The sequence below is a fragment of the Oxyura jamaicensis genome, chromosome 1 (genome assembly GCF_011077185.1).
Source record: "Oxyura jamaicensis isolate SHBP4307 breed ruddy duck chromosome 1, BPBGC_Ojam_1.0, whole genome shotgun sequence".
Lineage (NCBI taxonomy): Eukaryota > Metazoa > Chordata > Aves > Anseriformes > Anatidae > Oxyura > Oxyura jamaicensis.
The window spans coordinates 13,917,858-13,934,270 of NC_048893.1; the positions used below are offsets into that span (position 1 = coordinate 13,917,858).

Genomic DNA, 16,413 nt, shown 5'->3' on the forward strand with positions numbered 1-16,413 from the left:
TTTTTTTCCCCTCGTGATCAGGACAGCAGCAGGATGTGTATTTCACAGTGTTTGGAATTTCACAGTGGATGCAAGACACAGCATTGCACTCTGTATGTTTGAGCACTTTGTCTTGCTGCTCTGTGTGCAGTGCTGCCTTTGTCTGATGGGATTAAGTATGTGTGCAAAGCCTCTGGAATCTGGCTGAGACTGGCGAGTCAAGAAGCAGCTGCAGAAACCAAGCTAAAATGTTTGAATATTCAGCTATGTTTCAGTAATTAGAAAGACTATAACTGTATGTTTCAGTATATGGCATCATGGCACGTATAATTTTTAAAGAGAACAAATGCTTTTAGTTTTGCCAGGCTCATGTATATTAACATTTTCATGGTCACAAGTCAGGACACGAAAGGCTGCACAGGGACAGCTTTCTCTTTTGGTTTTACTGTGCTAATCTATTTGCTTTTGTCTGAAGGTGTAAAGATTGCAAAACCTTGTACAGAGGTGAAATCTTCCTTTTACCTTGTACAGATTTATAGCTGCAATAAAAGCAAATAATGGTCTTCAGGCAAGAGTGCTGGAGGTGAGGCTGCAAAAAACACTGTGTGTGGGAAGAATGGTAGCTTTAATGAAGTTTGTCATTGGCACTTGGCTTAACAAGTAGCTATAAGCCTTGAAAAATGGATTAAGGTTAGACTGGGGCACATTAGCACACCACTGCTTTGTTATCACATGGACACGGCCACCCTCTGTTTTGGTTGAACAGCCTCAATGCTTTTTGCAGCAGGTTATAGAAGAGACTTGAACCTCCTCAGCTGAGACAGAAATCAAGGGGAGGCACCCTCACCAGAGGGAGATTAGCTGTCATGCTCTGACCCTTCTGTGACTTACAGACATATCCATACCCAAAGCCATTTAACCTACAGATTATCCTCTTAAATTGCTGGATAGGTCATCTTTCTGACACACCAAAAACAAAGCCACAATTCCTGAGGCTTAAACGAGGGTAACATCTCTTAAAACATTAAAAACTCCCTCAAAGGGCAGAGCATGCTAGCTTGCTCTCTTCAGTCAGCTGAGGAAATTGCATCCCAATCAATCTTACAAAAGAGCTTTCTTCTCCTCCCTTTAGTAAGAAAAAGAAGGAAGATCAAGACTGATAGTCACTTTTCTTTAGAAGGTAAAAGGTTTAGTCCACACAATTCACCTGACATTTTATTACCCTTTTGGTGGTATGAATACTGAGTCATTATAAAATATTTCCTCATCCTCTTTCATAAAAGAGCTGTTGTGAAAGCTTTAAATAGCTACATTAATAACACAATCTAGTGACAAAGAAGTGAAAATTCCAACCCCTCAGATCCTTTCATGCATTCTTTATCCATCTACTTGCATTTCTTAAATACCGCAGTTTCAGAAAATGCTGAAGCCACGTTCAATAATTTATAATTCCCTGGCTCTATCCAAAATACGTACTTGACACAGGCATAGGAACAACCCCCAAGAATTGGATTTCCAAGTCTCACAGTATTAATCAATGAAACAACAAAAAAAGTGTCGCATATTGTAATAAAGTATCCTTGTTTAATTATATCTATAGATCTAGAACAAATGTTAATTGATTTAGATAAAATCTAAGCTGCTGGAGAAAAAGGAGTTGTAAAATCCAAATGTTCTGATTTCTGATGTAACGGTAAACTAGCTATAAACTTGTCTTTCTTCTCAGAAGAGTTGTAGAAGAGGGAAATAAAAACACTGCTAGTCATGAGGGACTCCTCCCTCCCTCTCCTTAGGAGACCTCCCTGTTCCAGCCAGGAGCAGGATAGAGAACTACAGTTCTGGTTCCAGGAAATCTCACCAGAAATTGAAAAGTCTATCTCTGCTTTTTGAATAGAATTTTTAAAGAGCTGTAAGGAAACAATATTAAACAAAATATGTTACTTGAGAAGAATCCTACTGACTTCACTCCCAAGTCTTTTGAATTGCTCTGTATTACCTTACAGCAGAGAACAGGTTACCTATCAATATAAGAATGCTACAGGAAAATACTTTTAGTAAAGTTCTATTTTTTTGATTTCAGTAAGCCTGACTTTATGAAGTAGCTTTAATCTCAGAATTTCCTTGTTTCTGATAGCCAAGTTATTTAGAAGGCATGCAGCTCCCCACGTGACATGCCTCTATCTGTCAGGTTGAAAACAAGGGGATCACCTTTCACTAAGCTGTTTACAAATTTCACAGAGAAGGTGTGTACCTACAGGATCCCAGTGGGACTCTCACAGACAAGCAGTAACACACATTACTGCACGGAGAGGTAATTACCATTGCTCAAACACAAACTCATAGTTCCAGCCTTGAGCAACTCAGCACAGATACTATTTTAATCATTACAGCAGAACTGGGGGGGGGGGGACGGACGGACGGACACAGAGAGACATTTGCAAGTCTCTTGCCTTCTCCTGCACAGTTTGAGGCTTGAAGTCTCCCTGTAGACTCCTTTGCACGATGATCCGGGAGCCCACCAAAGCACACTCACCATTGGCAGTCACTTTTAACTTGCACCAAGGCTACCTAGAGTAAGAAGAGCTGGAGTGTTACACCTGGATGTTTGTACCAGCATGGAAAGGAGAAGGAAGAGCCCTGCTTACCTGCCACTTATGATGTGTATGCTCTCTGTAAAGATAACATATCAGAGACTTTGAATTCACGTGTTAAAGGCCATTATTGTAGGCTACAGGTGTCGTTTGTTATAGTCCACCACAACCTAAAGGGACTGGCATCAAAGAAAGATAATCTTTACACATGTGTTAGAGACTGTGCTTAAGGTACAATTCAAAGTTAGGTAGGAACTAAATGTGCTATTTCTTCCAGTTAGGAAAATCCTGTCCAAAGGGACTGGAGACATTCTCTCTATTAAAGTGCTGATATTTTTTGATAGATACTGGAGCATTTTTAACTGCTTTAGAGGTAAATGTCTAAATAAAAATAATAAATCTTTGAAAAAGGATTACGTGAAATGTAAATGGAGGATGTAACCTCATTGCAAATTCAATGGCAAGTGCTCCATTTTTAAGGAAAAGCACACCAGATACCAAAGTACAGATGTGCTCATACTCAGCAAGAGAAAAATAGAAAAGGGGGAAAAAAAGAATCCAGTTTTTCTTTTCTTCTTTAGAACTAAGCTGACCACAAACTGCATGTGAGCCAACAGGGCAGTTCTCCTACAGCAGACTATAATGACAGCACAGCTGTACTCCGATCTGTTTGGCAACAAAGAGCACATGAACGGAATCTGATGCCCAACATCACAACTTTAAGACACAGTCAAATGGCTCTTATTTTCACCGCCAGAACTAAACTTTATTTCCATGTGTATTACATACTGGTATTTGATGTCAAATACATTAAAATTACTTTAACAGAGGATTTAAGTGAGGAATACTTATTCTTCACTAAACAGTTTAAGAAGGAATGTAAAAACCTACACAAAAAAAATGTTTAAATGTTGTTTTGACTTTGGCAAACTGAACAGTTAAATACTCTTCTGTTCTCTCCTCAGGTCTTTCGAAGTATGAAAAAAAGCATCTTTTCATAATCATGCAGCTTAAGAAAAAATAGTTTTATAAAATCCATTTCTTATGCTAAATATGGTTACAAATAAGTGTATTAACACAACTCCCAATTCCTATTTTTAAATACAAATACTGTGTTATATTATGAAATGGGGATAATTAAAATATATCGATGACTACAAATCTAGTAATTTAAAGCAAACTTAAACATGCTGTTTGCTTTTATGTGGAAGAATCAGGATACTGTAGGTTCAAGCACTGTACTAAGTTTTATCAACTCCTTGATGCCCAGAACATCAAACTGCCAAACACAAAGACATGTATTCAGGTGTGAATAGCACCAGGTGTTCTGCCCCCCTCCTCTCCCTTTAAAAAGATATTAGCATTATTAAAATGTGTGACGTGACAACCTTCTGAGAGTGACATGCACAGGTAAAGAATCTGCTTTAAGTCTCCAGCTAACACGCGAAGTTTTGGAGAATACTGAACAACTACTGATGCGTTTCATTGTTACACCAGAAAACAGTGCTTCCACAGCATATCCTAACTTTTCAAGTACAAAAATATCAGTTATGGGTAGTTAATAGTTATCAAAATTTTTATTGGTACAGAATGAAAGCAGCATTTACTCTTATTTTTTAAACCATACATCATAAAATTCCCTAGTACATATCTGGAGGAGTAAAATAGGCTCTGTTCTATTTACCTGCTATTGATCCTAAGTCCAGATTTAATTTTTTTCTTGGCCAAATACAAACAATATCATTAATAGCAAAGGGAAGGCAGTACCTCAGTGTGAAAGGTCAGCATTTAAAGTTTTACTAAAGCACTATTTTTGAAACAAGACATCACTTAAATGTATAATTACATACACTAAGAGTGGAAAACAAGTTTTTATTAACAAGAACTATTGAGACTGGGCATAAATGTCTTAACCACAAACCCTGGAAATATTATGAATGCTTTGATGTGGTCCTTGGTGACAGAAAGAAAACAATGAAGTATGGCTTTTCAATCTTCCTTTAAAAGCATATTTTGTATAGTTTTTGTAGGCTTAAGTGATTTTAGAGGACCCCTAACATTTTCCTGTAACATCATTTTCTAATTAGAAGCATTAATTACATCAGTATATTAAGTCATTGTCTGACAGTTGATCATAAACAAAATACAGAAGCCATTTTTTTCTTTTTTTCTTTAAATAAGGGAGGTATTCCTTTTCTAGTGAGAGCCATCCTACAGTACTTCCAAACATTTCAGAGGTTACTACATAGCTTCTCAAATAAAATCCTCAGTTTTGTTTTCTAGCAGATATTCAAATCAAGCATATGCAGAGAGCAAGTACAATCGAGTGCAGACAGTTCAAAACTCTCTCTGAAACCTTGTTTTTACAGTTACCCTCTGCAAAATAAAAGCCCCTCCTTGCCCCAATGAGACAGGGGAGAAGGGGAAACAGGTCTGCCATTCATGTAGGAGATTGGCTAGCATAAAGTTTTATTAAAGTTGTTAACAAAAATAGTTAAACTTTTTTTTTTTTTTTTTTACAATTTAACATCCAGTCTGACAAAAGGCAAATCAATGAAAAAAATACAAAAAAGTAAAAAAGTGCACTACCGAGTCCAGTATTTTGCTTTAAAGTCATGTCACTTACAGTATATGAAAAATAAACCCAGAAGTGTAATTACTTTAAAATACACCGCTTCCATATTTCAGTATTTTACACATATATTCTATAGTGGAAGAGGAGATCTCTTAAAAACTTTACTCTTAAAATATGAGGTGCATGTGCCAAGTGGGATAGACTTGGCAAGTTAAGTTGCAGTAGAGAATCCTTTCAAATTTGGCATTCCATTTATACACCTTACCATGCCAGCAAGGTCTGTAGTACCTAAACCTTCTAGTAAGAACAGTAAGTTTCTTTAATGTAGATTAACTAATACAGACAACTACAAGAAACGGTGAGGTCAGCAATTCTATGGGATCTTAAGGAAATACAAGTCCTGATTTAGTCGTCAAATGGTACAATGTCACAACAAACTTTAAGGCCATGTTTTATTTGCTGATTAATGGACAAAAGGCAATGGATTCTCCCCCCCACCAAATATTTTCTTGAAAGTCTGTGCTCATAAAAATCATGAAAAGTTGGAAAGACTTAATTATTGAAACTTTAAATATATTTTACACAATCTTGTTTGTACAAAAATACAAGTTAAATATAAACATAAAGCAATCATGATAATTTTATGTAAATCCATTTTGTGATATTCTGTTATATATAAAAAAGTTTCTCAGCTCTGTCTCATTTGTGAAAAGATCAATACCAGATTGAATCACTACTGGCAAAGGGCCCTAAAAAGCACACTTGAGCATTAAATATGTTTTACATTGTAAGTACCATTTCCTGATTTCATCTTTTCTAAAGACTGGCAAAAGATAGGGCAGTATGTCCATAAACCAACAAATAATTTGGCTGCAATGTCATAAAACACAAACACACAAATCTGTACAGTAAACCCAGTAGCTATGCAGTACATACTTGTTACACACACATACACGGACAAGGAATGAAACTTAGTGAGACGCCATTTCTAGTTCACTGTTCTTCAGCCTGGCATTTTGTCTTACTTCATCAAATGAATATGACTTCGTTACCTTTCCATTCTTAAATACTGTATGAAGGAGATCCTGCAAGAAACACCACTGTTTTAGCAAGATTCATTTGCCAAATGAACAAACACAGGTTACATAAGCTACAAATGAACTCAAAAGCAAGGACCCAAATCAAGACCAATATGGGACAAGAGCTTTTGACTGTCAAGATACTAGACTTTTTCAATTCTGTCTGGTACCTTTCACTAAAAGTTAGACAGAGGAAAGGATTTAGTCCATCCTGTGTACAGACAAAAGTTTTGTGCTGAGAAATCCCTTCAGTAATTGTCCACATCAGGCCAAAGACAGAAAGAAAAAAACACCTAAGTTTATCCTACTAGACCAGCTACTGGGAAAGAGACAACCAACCAAATTTTAAGTACAATTGAACTTCAGAGGTTTAGATTAAATCTTAATCTTTCTTTACGCCAACTATGGAAAAAAAAAACAAAACAAAACTTTTTTATGCAACGTGGTCTGTTACAAAATGTTAAAAAATGCACCAAGAAGTGCTCACAAATAGCACACTGAAAGGGCAATAAACATAGCTTTGCACAAAAAAGTTAGCACATAAACAATGTTGGACAGCTGCTATGCCTGGTGTCCCATTTGACCCATGTGTCTTGGTCCCATTACTGACACATGTGTGTCCCTGGTGTCCCATATTGACTCACGGTTTTAGGGAATTAGGGCCCACATGGAGCACATCTCCTCACCATTTTCCCGAGTTCCACAGAACCTGTACCCCATACACAACCTTCTCTAGCATCCCATTACAGAAAACTACCTTACGAATTCTTTCACCTCTCAAAAATGAAGGAACTGCACATCAGTTTAATTCAGACCACAAGGGTTGTGATTGAGTTGTTTGGAAGAACTTCCTACCACTAACTCCCATTTGTGTGTACATATGTACACACACACACATTTATAAATAGATATATATGAACATGCATCACAAACATATACATGCGTATACGTATATACAACTCTGAAAGTACACAGAATGGTTTGGGTAAGGGACCTTAAAGATCACCTCGTTCCATTCCGCAGCCATGGGCAGGGACACCTCCCACCAGACCAGGTTGCCCAAGGCCCCATCCAACCTGGCCTTGGACACTCTCAGGCATGGGGCATCCACAGCTTCTCTGGGCAGCTTGTTTTAGTGCCTTGCCACCCTCATACTATAGGATTTCTTCCTTATATGTAATATAAATCTACCCTCTTTCTGGTTATGCCTTGTCCTATTATTACACTCCCAGTTGGAGTCTTTTTTTTTTTGTTCTTAGGTCTTTGCATCAAGAGCACGTTATCTACAGAGTATATAACTGTTTGTCTTCTATGTTTAAATTTCTCAGAGATCTCAGTTTTATGCTTAAACAGCATGCCTGGAAATATCCCTCTGCCTTGTAGCACTGAAATTTGTCTCTACATACCAGAAAACTCAAGAATCTTCGAGCTTGTAATGGCTGAAGTGCAATTTGATAGTGTGTTTACTTTCAATCCTCTTAATTCAGGAAGAGACTCAACATACAGCTAAGCATTCTGTTGCCAGTTCACTGAATACTTCAGAGATCTCCATGTGAAAGCCTGAGACTGGCCTTATTTTCGTTGTACTTAATTTACTGAAATAGCACTTAATTTTGTGATTGTAGAGACTTAACAAGGAAACAGACTTTGTAGATTAATTTATGTCTTTGAAAATTGGGAAACTACTCCAGGTATAGAGCATTAACACCTGAAGGAACTATTTACAAATCTCAGTGTAGAAGTAGAAACAAGTTCAGTTAAGCCTCTATCCCTCTCCTCCCTCTACCTCAAGCTACTACTCTAATACAACTCAAAAGAAGTACTTTGTTAACATATTCTCATAGAATATCCTAAGTAGGAAGGGACTCACAAGGGTCCAACTCCCAGCTACACAAAGGACCACCCAAAAATCCGACCAAGTGTCATGTCTGACAGTGTCATTTTTGTTGCTCTCCTTCAGGCACTCTAATGGTTTTTGTCCTGCTACATTACGAGACACTAGTTCTGTGAAAAAGAAGCGATATTCTCTTGTTTCTTAACAGAAACAAAAGAGAAAGCTAATTATCAAGCCTGAACATCCTAGCATTCTACTGTTACTGAATTTGGCACTAAAGAAGTGAGACAGGAGATGAACAAAAAGACAATTAAAAACTAGTTGTGAAATTATCTGGTTTTTTTCAGTCTATTTTTGCATGAAGAATGATGTAATGTATCTTGAAAATTCATACCTGTCCATACTCTTCAAGATCTCCCTTGCCTTCTTCAAGTGTCACATAATCTCCAGCAGGTGTCCTATGCAAAGACAGTCGGCCTTTCTTTGACCGTTTGTTTGGATCGGCTACTGGATCCTTGAAGACATTTACCTAAAATGAAAGGTTTTGTCAGACTTGTGTACCTTATGCTGACGGTGGTAATGCAACAGGAAACACGAAACAGTTTTCAAGAGGCCTCTAATGACAACCTAATGATAGACATAGTAAAAGACATACCCCAAGACCGTTGGTCACCACGTAGCTACATTTGAAGGAACAGTTTAAGAGATCTCTGGTTAGTTTCTGCAACAACGCTCCACCAGATCCAAAGGCGATATTCTCAATACTCCATTTATTCTTCTTCATTCCTTCCACAATCTAATAACAAAAAGAAAACTATGATGGAACATGCTTTTAGACCATGCCTTTTTTTTTCCATAAAAATATACTACTACTTAAACAAGATGCTTTTACAGACAATTAAACCAACTAACATTCAGTTTCCAGGAGATATATGTAACAATGCTGCCAATACTTGGCATACTGTTTGCGTTTTTCATTGCGATTACAGCACAGGATAATTATAGAAAGTTTTTGCTGAAAAACTATTATAATGCTGGCACAGATCCTTTCCAAACTGGGGTAGCACAGCTATACAATGCCCAGACAATTAAAGAAAACAAAAGACTTTGTGGGAGTTATTTCAGAGCCTTCTGATTTTTCAGAACTATGGGCAGTCCTCAAAGCATAGCATGTATCCTGAAAGAAAGCAAACATCTTGCTCATCAACTCCAGAAAAATACTATCTGCTTTGACCAATGACTTCAGCAGAGCAGTTCTGAAAAAAATCACGTCTAGAATTAAGATTGGCAATTTAGAGGATGGGAAATGGAAATACATAAAGTTGCTTAAAAAGTTTGCCTTGGCACCTTCTCAAGCAGATACAGATCAATGTGAACTACACTGGTTCACATTGCAGTTCACATCAATTCAACCGTCAATTTAAAACTTACTACAGCATTCCCATCCTCCTCACCACATTCTATCCACACAAACATAACATCCTCTAGCCTGGAGTCATGGGTGCTAGTTTAGTCATGCTCATAAGCAAGCAAGATTCGTTTCCCTGGCCCTTTATCCCTATTACAGACTGAAAAGGTGGCTATGGCCCCAATAAGAGTGTTTGAACTCCTATCTCCTAAATATTTCACTAACAAAAGCGGGTGAGAAAGCTTCAGAGTAGGTAAAACATCAAAATCCCATCCATCCAGAAAAAGGAAGGTGAGGAGCAGAATTAAAGTACACAACACATGTAGAACAGTGCAGAGTTTCAGATATCAATATCATGTGAAATGGGGTAATCTTTTTTGTCCTCCTGCAAAGGAAAACACCACGGTAACACAACATGACTGTTCTAGGAGTTACTGATGTGAAGTCATTTCTTCAAAGGACAGAGAAGGCAAAAATAAAACTTTTATATGGAGGAAAAAAAAAACAACACTCCAATTTCAGACAGTAGTAAATGGGTAGTTAATGAGTTAATGTAAACAAAAATATATAGTAGTTTTTTGTTTTAATGTATCCATTTAGTTACATTGTCTGTCTCAAGGATACTCTCAAAATCTGAATGCCTGACAGAGGCCAGCCAACACAAAAGGTGGCCTTGAGAGCCGTAATTTGAGGGTACACCTCAAACAATTTCCCACTAGATTTTTAGCAGATTTATTTCCGCAGCAGAGATACCATCAGTGAGTCTTCCGCATTCTAATGGTAGCTCCTTACCCAGCCTCATCCAACAAACCAAGCAAATGGAATCTCTGGGCCCATCTCCATGACTTTTGTTTAGGGAAACCCTTGGGAAACACTATGTCCTGAACAAATACTGCCTCAATATGTGAAAATCCTGTGGATTTTCCATTTCCTATCAAGGGATCTCCTTAGTCAGACTGATCTTTGGCCAGTTAGAGGCGGAAGGGAAGGGAAATCGAGACTAAGTTGAAAGACAGTTCTAACTTCTACCAGTGACCCACAGCAGCAACCCAGATTACAGTTTCCTCAGATATGGAGAAGAGATGGCAAACAGCAGCAGTGATGGGGAGGAACAAAAGCAGGAGATCCCAAACAACTAAATCCTCCTCCAGAGGAAAAACAGAGAACTGATCGTATCACACTTCCAAACTTATACAAAGAACAATTTCAGTGACAGTATTTTGACCAGCTTGGCCTGACCATTATGAGCATGATTAATACATCAACTGTGACTCCAGGTTAGAGGATTTTTTTTCTTTATAACCATTTAAAGAAATCTGGAAATTGAATGTTCAAAGAAAATCCTTTGAAAGTGTAGTATTGTGGAGTTAGCAGATTGGAATGATTTTTAAAAGTGAAAATGCTAGAAGAAAGTCAGAAAAGGTTCCTTACCTGTTCTACCAGCAATCCCTATTAAAACAAAGAATTTTAAAATCCGGTTTACACTCTGTTTTCTATATTTTTCTTTCAGCTAGGTCTGATATTTAAATGAGACTGATCTGTCATTACTCATTCTAAGTTTTCCTATTGTACCAACTACCTTTCACTTGACCCATAACAACAGGTCGACCTAAGGCTGATAAGAAGTAATTAGAACAATCACTTGCATAGGTTTTAAGAGGAGAAAAAACAGATAGCCATGACAATGCATTCAGATTTGTTCATGTAAACTCATGTATCAAAAGAATGAAGAAACTTGGGTTTTGCTGACATAAAAGGAAAGAAATCCATGACATCTTAAGCATGACCAAAATTAGGCTGCAAGCTCATGGCCTTTTGCTCCAAAATAGCTTGCTGCTGCCAAATGAGAAGTGTCTCTTTCCTCCTTTTCTGCTTCCCCCAGCTCAAGACAACAGTTTGGTTTTACTCTTGTATTGTACTAGTGGCTACTGGCCCCTTTTATGTGCTAATTTAATTCATTAAAACAAAAGAAAATTTATTGGTTTTGGCCAAGTTCATTTGCTGGTACATTTGTGGGTTAAATTTGTTTGATGTTCAGCAGTTTAATGACCAGAGCTGACATGACGTGCAGAGCCAGATTACAGAAAGGATCAGAAGGTGGCCACTAAGCAGCAACAAGTTCTGTCAGCTCCATAAGTCTTGAGGAACTGAATCCTGAACCCTCTTCTACATATTACAGATAAGACTTGTCCTCGTAATCAGCCAGTTTCACTGAGAAAGATACATGAACAGGCAGATCATCTGAACAAAGAACTTCTCCTTCTGCCTCTTATCCTCTCCCATTAGCTACTAGAATTAATTTCCTGCTCTATTTAGAACTTGGAGAGGAGTGCATTTTAATCCTCTAACATAAATACTTTAACAAATAGTTTAGTCATTTCCACAGAATGGCTGAGGTTGGAAGGAACCTCTGGAAGCCATCTGGTCCAACCCCCTGCTTGCCCTGTAGCAGGCTGCCCAGGACTACATCACGTCCAGGCAGCTTTTGAAGATCTCCAAGGAGGAGACTCCACAACCTCTCTGGGCTGCCTGTGCCAGTGCTCAGTCACACGCACAGCACAGAAGTGCCGCCTGATGTTCAGGGGGCACCTCCTTTGTTTCAGTTCGTGTCTATTGCCTCTTGTCATGGCACTGGCATCCACTGAAAAGAGTCTGGCTTCATCCTCTTTGCCCTCTCCCTTCAGGTATTTATAGACATTGATGAGATCCCCCTGAGGGATCCCTCCTCTTCTGCAGGCTGAACAGCCCCAGCTCTCTCAGCTTCTCCTCATAGGAGAGGTGCTCCGGTCCCTTCATTATCTTTGTGGCCCTACATTTGAGTACAATCAATGCTATATGAGCTTACCTCTACAAATTTTGCCACGTGTAACTTACAAAATGAAATTTTTGAGTTCCTTGCAGGAAAGGATTAATGTTCCAATTTTTTTTTTCCTGTCACAGACTCACAAAAATCTCTACAAGTACATATTTTGCCTAACACAGGCATCAAGTCACGGTTAAATCCTGTTTAACAGTCATTGAGAAGTTTATTAATAAAGTCTCTTCCCTTAGTATCTAACCATAAGACTTCCTTTCTCGTTATTAACCTCTCATGCTTGTGTTTCATTAAGCTTATTAGCACAAATTATTCTCAAGAAGCCAGAGGAAGAAAAATTTGCTTCAAAGGCTATAGGAACAGAACCATGGTGTATAACTGCACTACAGATGGCTTATCAGGAAACAATGTCAGCATTAACTGCTCTCTAAGGATTTGAGTGACAAACATCTTTGGAGTTCCATGGTTGAGGTTAACGTGATGTGCCCACGTTAAATATGCAGATAGTTTCAAGCCAGCGAGAAAATAAGCTTGCTATCTCTCTTATCTAATTTGAGAAGCGGCAGAAGTCAACTTTGTTAAGAAGAGTCTAAAGGCGCGCCAGCCTAGGAAACTAGGATAAGGTTCAATAAAATCCAGTAAAATTCATCTTAAGCTTATCCAGCTAATTTCTGGTTTGGAACTCTAGTACAGTTAATGATGACAGACCCAGGACAAGCCTGATAAAATCAAGTCCTCCTCCCCCTCATCACCTGCAGTTGCTGCAGCCTGTACCTTTATAACTGCATTATATTAGTATCTATACCTCGCCAATAGTGGTCAATTTGTAACTAGCTTCTAGCACACAGCATCCACTAAAAAAAATATTTTTTTGGTCTTACTGAAATTGCCCTTTTTTATTATTACTAAGAATTTGTGTATTTACCAGACTCAGACATCAGTGGTGTGACATAGTCCAATTTGATTCGGACCACAGACCTGTTATTCACACTTTCTGGGCTTTCAGCAATCTTTATTCCATTAGTTGCCAAATCAGTAGACTCCTTACCGCCATTATGTTCATTCTTAAACAGCCACCTTCACAAAACATACCTTCAAAATCTGACTGCAAGCACTCTTCAGAACATACGTAACTAATGAGCTAAACCAGTTAATTACTACTATTGCTACAGCAAAGCAGTCATGCAGCGTGCTTTAGGTATCAATGAAAGAACCAAACACTGCCAGGTTTTGATCTGAATTAGGCTTGACAAGCAGGATAAAAGCAAACAAAGGGAGAGACAGTGGGAGTAGAATGGTTACGACAGTAAGATTAGGATACGCCTCTTAGTTTTTTATGCATCTTAATAACTCCCTGTGGGCTTTTAATAAATGTGTTTTATGCATTAGGATATCACTGCCAATGTCTAGGATGAATGGCAGGGTGGGGTCAGTAGAGAAGCTGCAGCACCTGACTAGTCATAGCAGATTCCAGATTAAATAGCAATATAACCAGTGTCTTCCTGATACACGAACAGGATCTCCTACCTCTTGCAATGTGTTGATATCCACACCATCCCCTTGAATAACTCTGAGATAGGGTGGCAGCAGTTTGTAGCCTTTAGAGTTCTCTGTAATGGGAAACTTCTTCCCTAAGATCTCCAAGACCTATGGTAAAGAGAAAGAAGATGGTTCAAAAAAAAATTAAAAAAATCTGCCATTCCAGTAAAGAAACCGATTTCCACATTTAATTCAAGCTGAAAACAAAACATAACAAACCAACCAACCAAACAACCAAACAACAACAACAAAAAAAACAAGCACAAATCCATGAGTATATCCACATATCCTGCTCTAAATATATCCATGTAGGTACACAAACAAAAAGCACGCCAGCTACTGTAGTGGAAGCTGTTAGATTAAAGCAGTCATAGAACATGTGGCCTTTGTGCACTTGTACCCAAAAGCTAATCAGATCCATGCCTCCCTCCTTTCTCTCTTTGGTTGTGTCATTTATTGCTATTCATGAGTCAGCTGAATATTCTGCTCTTCTTTTGGCCTTAAGAGAGCGGATGAGGCTTTCAGTTTTCTAAGATTCTGTTGGCCATCAATAATTAAAATTAAACTCTCCAGATGGGATTTTTCTTATCAGCTCTGAGAAAGATTATTCAAAAGTTCCTATTTGTTATGTCATTTGCCCCAAAGGAAAAAAAAAAAAGGTGTTAAAAGCTATATGGATCTGATAGACTACCAACATATCTAAAATCTCCCCTACTTTCTTATTAAAACAAATTCAGAAGATTATCAACAGTTTTTGATATAAAACTGCAACAATCATCATGCTTCTCTATACAGCTAGAAGGCAAAAAATAGTTTTCAACTTAAAGGTCATATGTCACTGACTTAAATGCAAGTGGTTACAAAAGGGAGAAGAGCACTAAACATGTATTTGCAGCATAAAATAGTGAAATACATTAATATAGGACTCCAAGGTACCTAATCTTGGAGGTAAAAAGTCTTACTTGCCTGGCATTTATCAATACTCAAGTTTTTTCCCCATTTTATTTGTTACTAAGTGATGAAAGACTTCTTTATAGAATCATTCCAGCATCATTAGTCCATCAAAACTGGTAACTGTTGTACAGGCTTCAAGGAATGCAAGAATGGTTTTGAAGAAAACAGTAAAACCATTCAGATTGCAAAAGAGTTGTCATATCTACATTTAAATAAGGTAAACATTTAGATTTTTCATAGATAAAAAGCATCCTAAGCATAATAAACATACTAAGTTAGAACATTTTTTCCCTATGCTTACTAGTCTGTCATTACAAAACGAAGAACGGTCCTTCCCAACCATGTATGCAAATGACTTCAAGAAAGCATTACCTTTAAAACAGTGTCGAGAGGATTCCCAGAATCTGGTCTAATAATAAGCGGTGCCTCTGGACTTCGGGCTTCAATTATATGCCTTAAGTCATCACCCCATATTTTTTCACAAGCATTGTAAATGTCATAGCTGTCGCTAACCACAGATACAGGCACCGAAGAAAACTGTGTCACTATGTGTTCAAAAGCATCTTTTTCGTGATCTTTCCCCCAAGCTGTTATGGTACTGTGAAGTCAATTGAAAAATACATATTAGAAGAGCATTTGCATTAAATCACACATCCTGTACTTTCTACCAGAAATAATTCAAGATAACAATAGGCAATGTGATTACAGGAGAGCACACACTATATGTTTATCAGCTCTGTGCTACACTGATAGTAAACGTATTAACAGCAACCTGGATTCATCTTTGCAACTCAAACAAACACTGGACACATGAAACTTCTTTCACAAAAAAACTTCTATTAAGAGTTTCTCAAATCTGACATTCAGGCAATTAGGGAACTACAAATACAAGAACAGATCTGCTCTGGCAACCTCAGACCATAAAAAGGGAAGTTGAGAACTAGCAGCATAAATTAGAAAAAAAATTAAACAGTTGCAATGAGAGGTAATAAGTTACTGAATGCCAGCTGATCTGCAGCAGCTGCCTGTATGTGGCTGTCGCAGAGCAGCAGACAACTTACATCAATAACTTGTGTGTGAACACTAAATGCACTCGTACCAAGTGTAGGTGTGCAGTAAGAGCTAGTGTCCACTGAATTTGTACCATAAAATACTAGCATTAACTTCTGTGTATATGAGCCCTGGATCATGGTAATGAAGAGACAAAAACTTATTTTCCAGCAGCTTGGGGCAGTCACAGGAACCACCCTGCTGGTGTGCCAGAAGTGAGCACCACACACAGCTTTACACTGGAAGCTGTTACAGCAAAACAATTCTGGAACACTTCAGGTCTCTTGCACAAGATCCTTTTGGTGAACTAGCTTGAAAAGAGTGACTGCAATCTATATTTGGCAATACAAACTAACACTTAAGCTGTCTGCTCTCATACTACCACTTCAACTTGCTGTACAAAAGATGCTTCCATGTGTTTCCTTTCAATACAAAGGATTTTATAGTCACTTTATTAATCATTTTTTGATTTAACTGTAGTATTAAGCTAATCAGAGATGAGTCAGACAAATTTTGTTACTTCAACTGATCAAGCAGCAGTTTTAGAACAGCACTATTGCAATGGTCCAGAAAATTATATGAAGGTACC

The 16,413-nt window shown here is 37.9% G+C and overlaps 1 protein-coding gene across 2 annotated transcripts in view; it reads right to left on the minus strand.

Annotated features, from left to right (window-relative positions):
- Positions 1-4,128: 4,128 nt before the first annotated feature.
- Positions 4,129-16,413, minus strand: part of NAMPT (nicotinamide phosphoribosyltransferase) — a 28,860-nt gene continuing 16,575 nt past the window's right edge. The window contains exons 7-12 of one of the 2 annotated variants that reach the window (XM_035332701.1): positions 15,147-15,372; positions 13,809-13,928; positions 10,898-10,915; positions 8,714-8,854; positions 8,453-8,587; positions 4,129-6,230 (exon numbers count right to left, since the gene is read on the minus strand). In XM_035332701.1, the coding sequence (XP_035188592.1) occupies positions 6,117-6,230; positions 8,453-8,587; positions 8,714-8,854; positions 10,898-10,915; positions 13,809-13,928; positions 15,147-15,372 (754 nt within the window). In that variant the 3' untranslated portion in view covers positions 4,129-6,116. The remainder of the gene's footprint in view (positions 6,231-8,452; positions 8,588-8,713; positions 8,855-10,897; positions 10,916-13,808; positions 13,929-15,146; positions 15,373-16,413) is intronic. The other variant, XM_035332709.1, reaches the window with a different exon arrangement.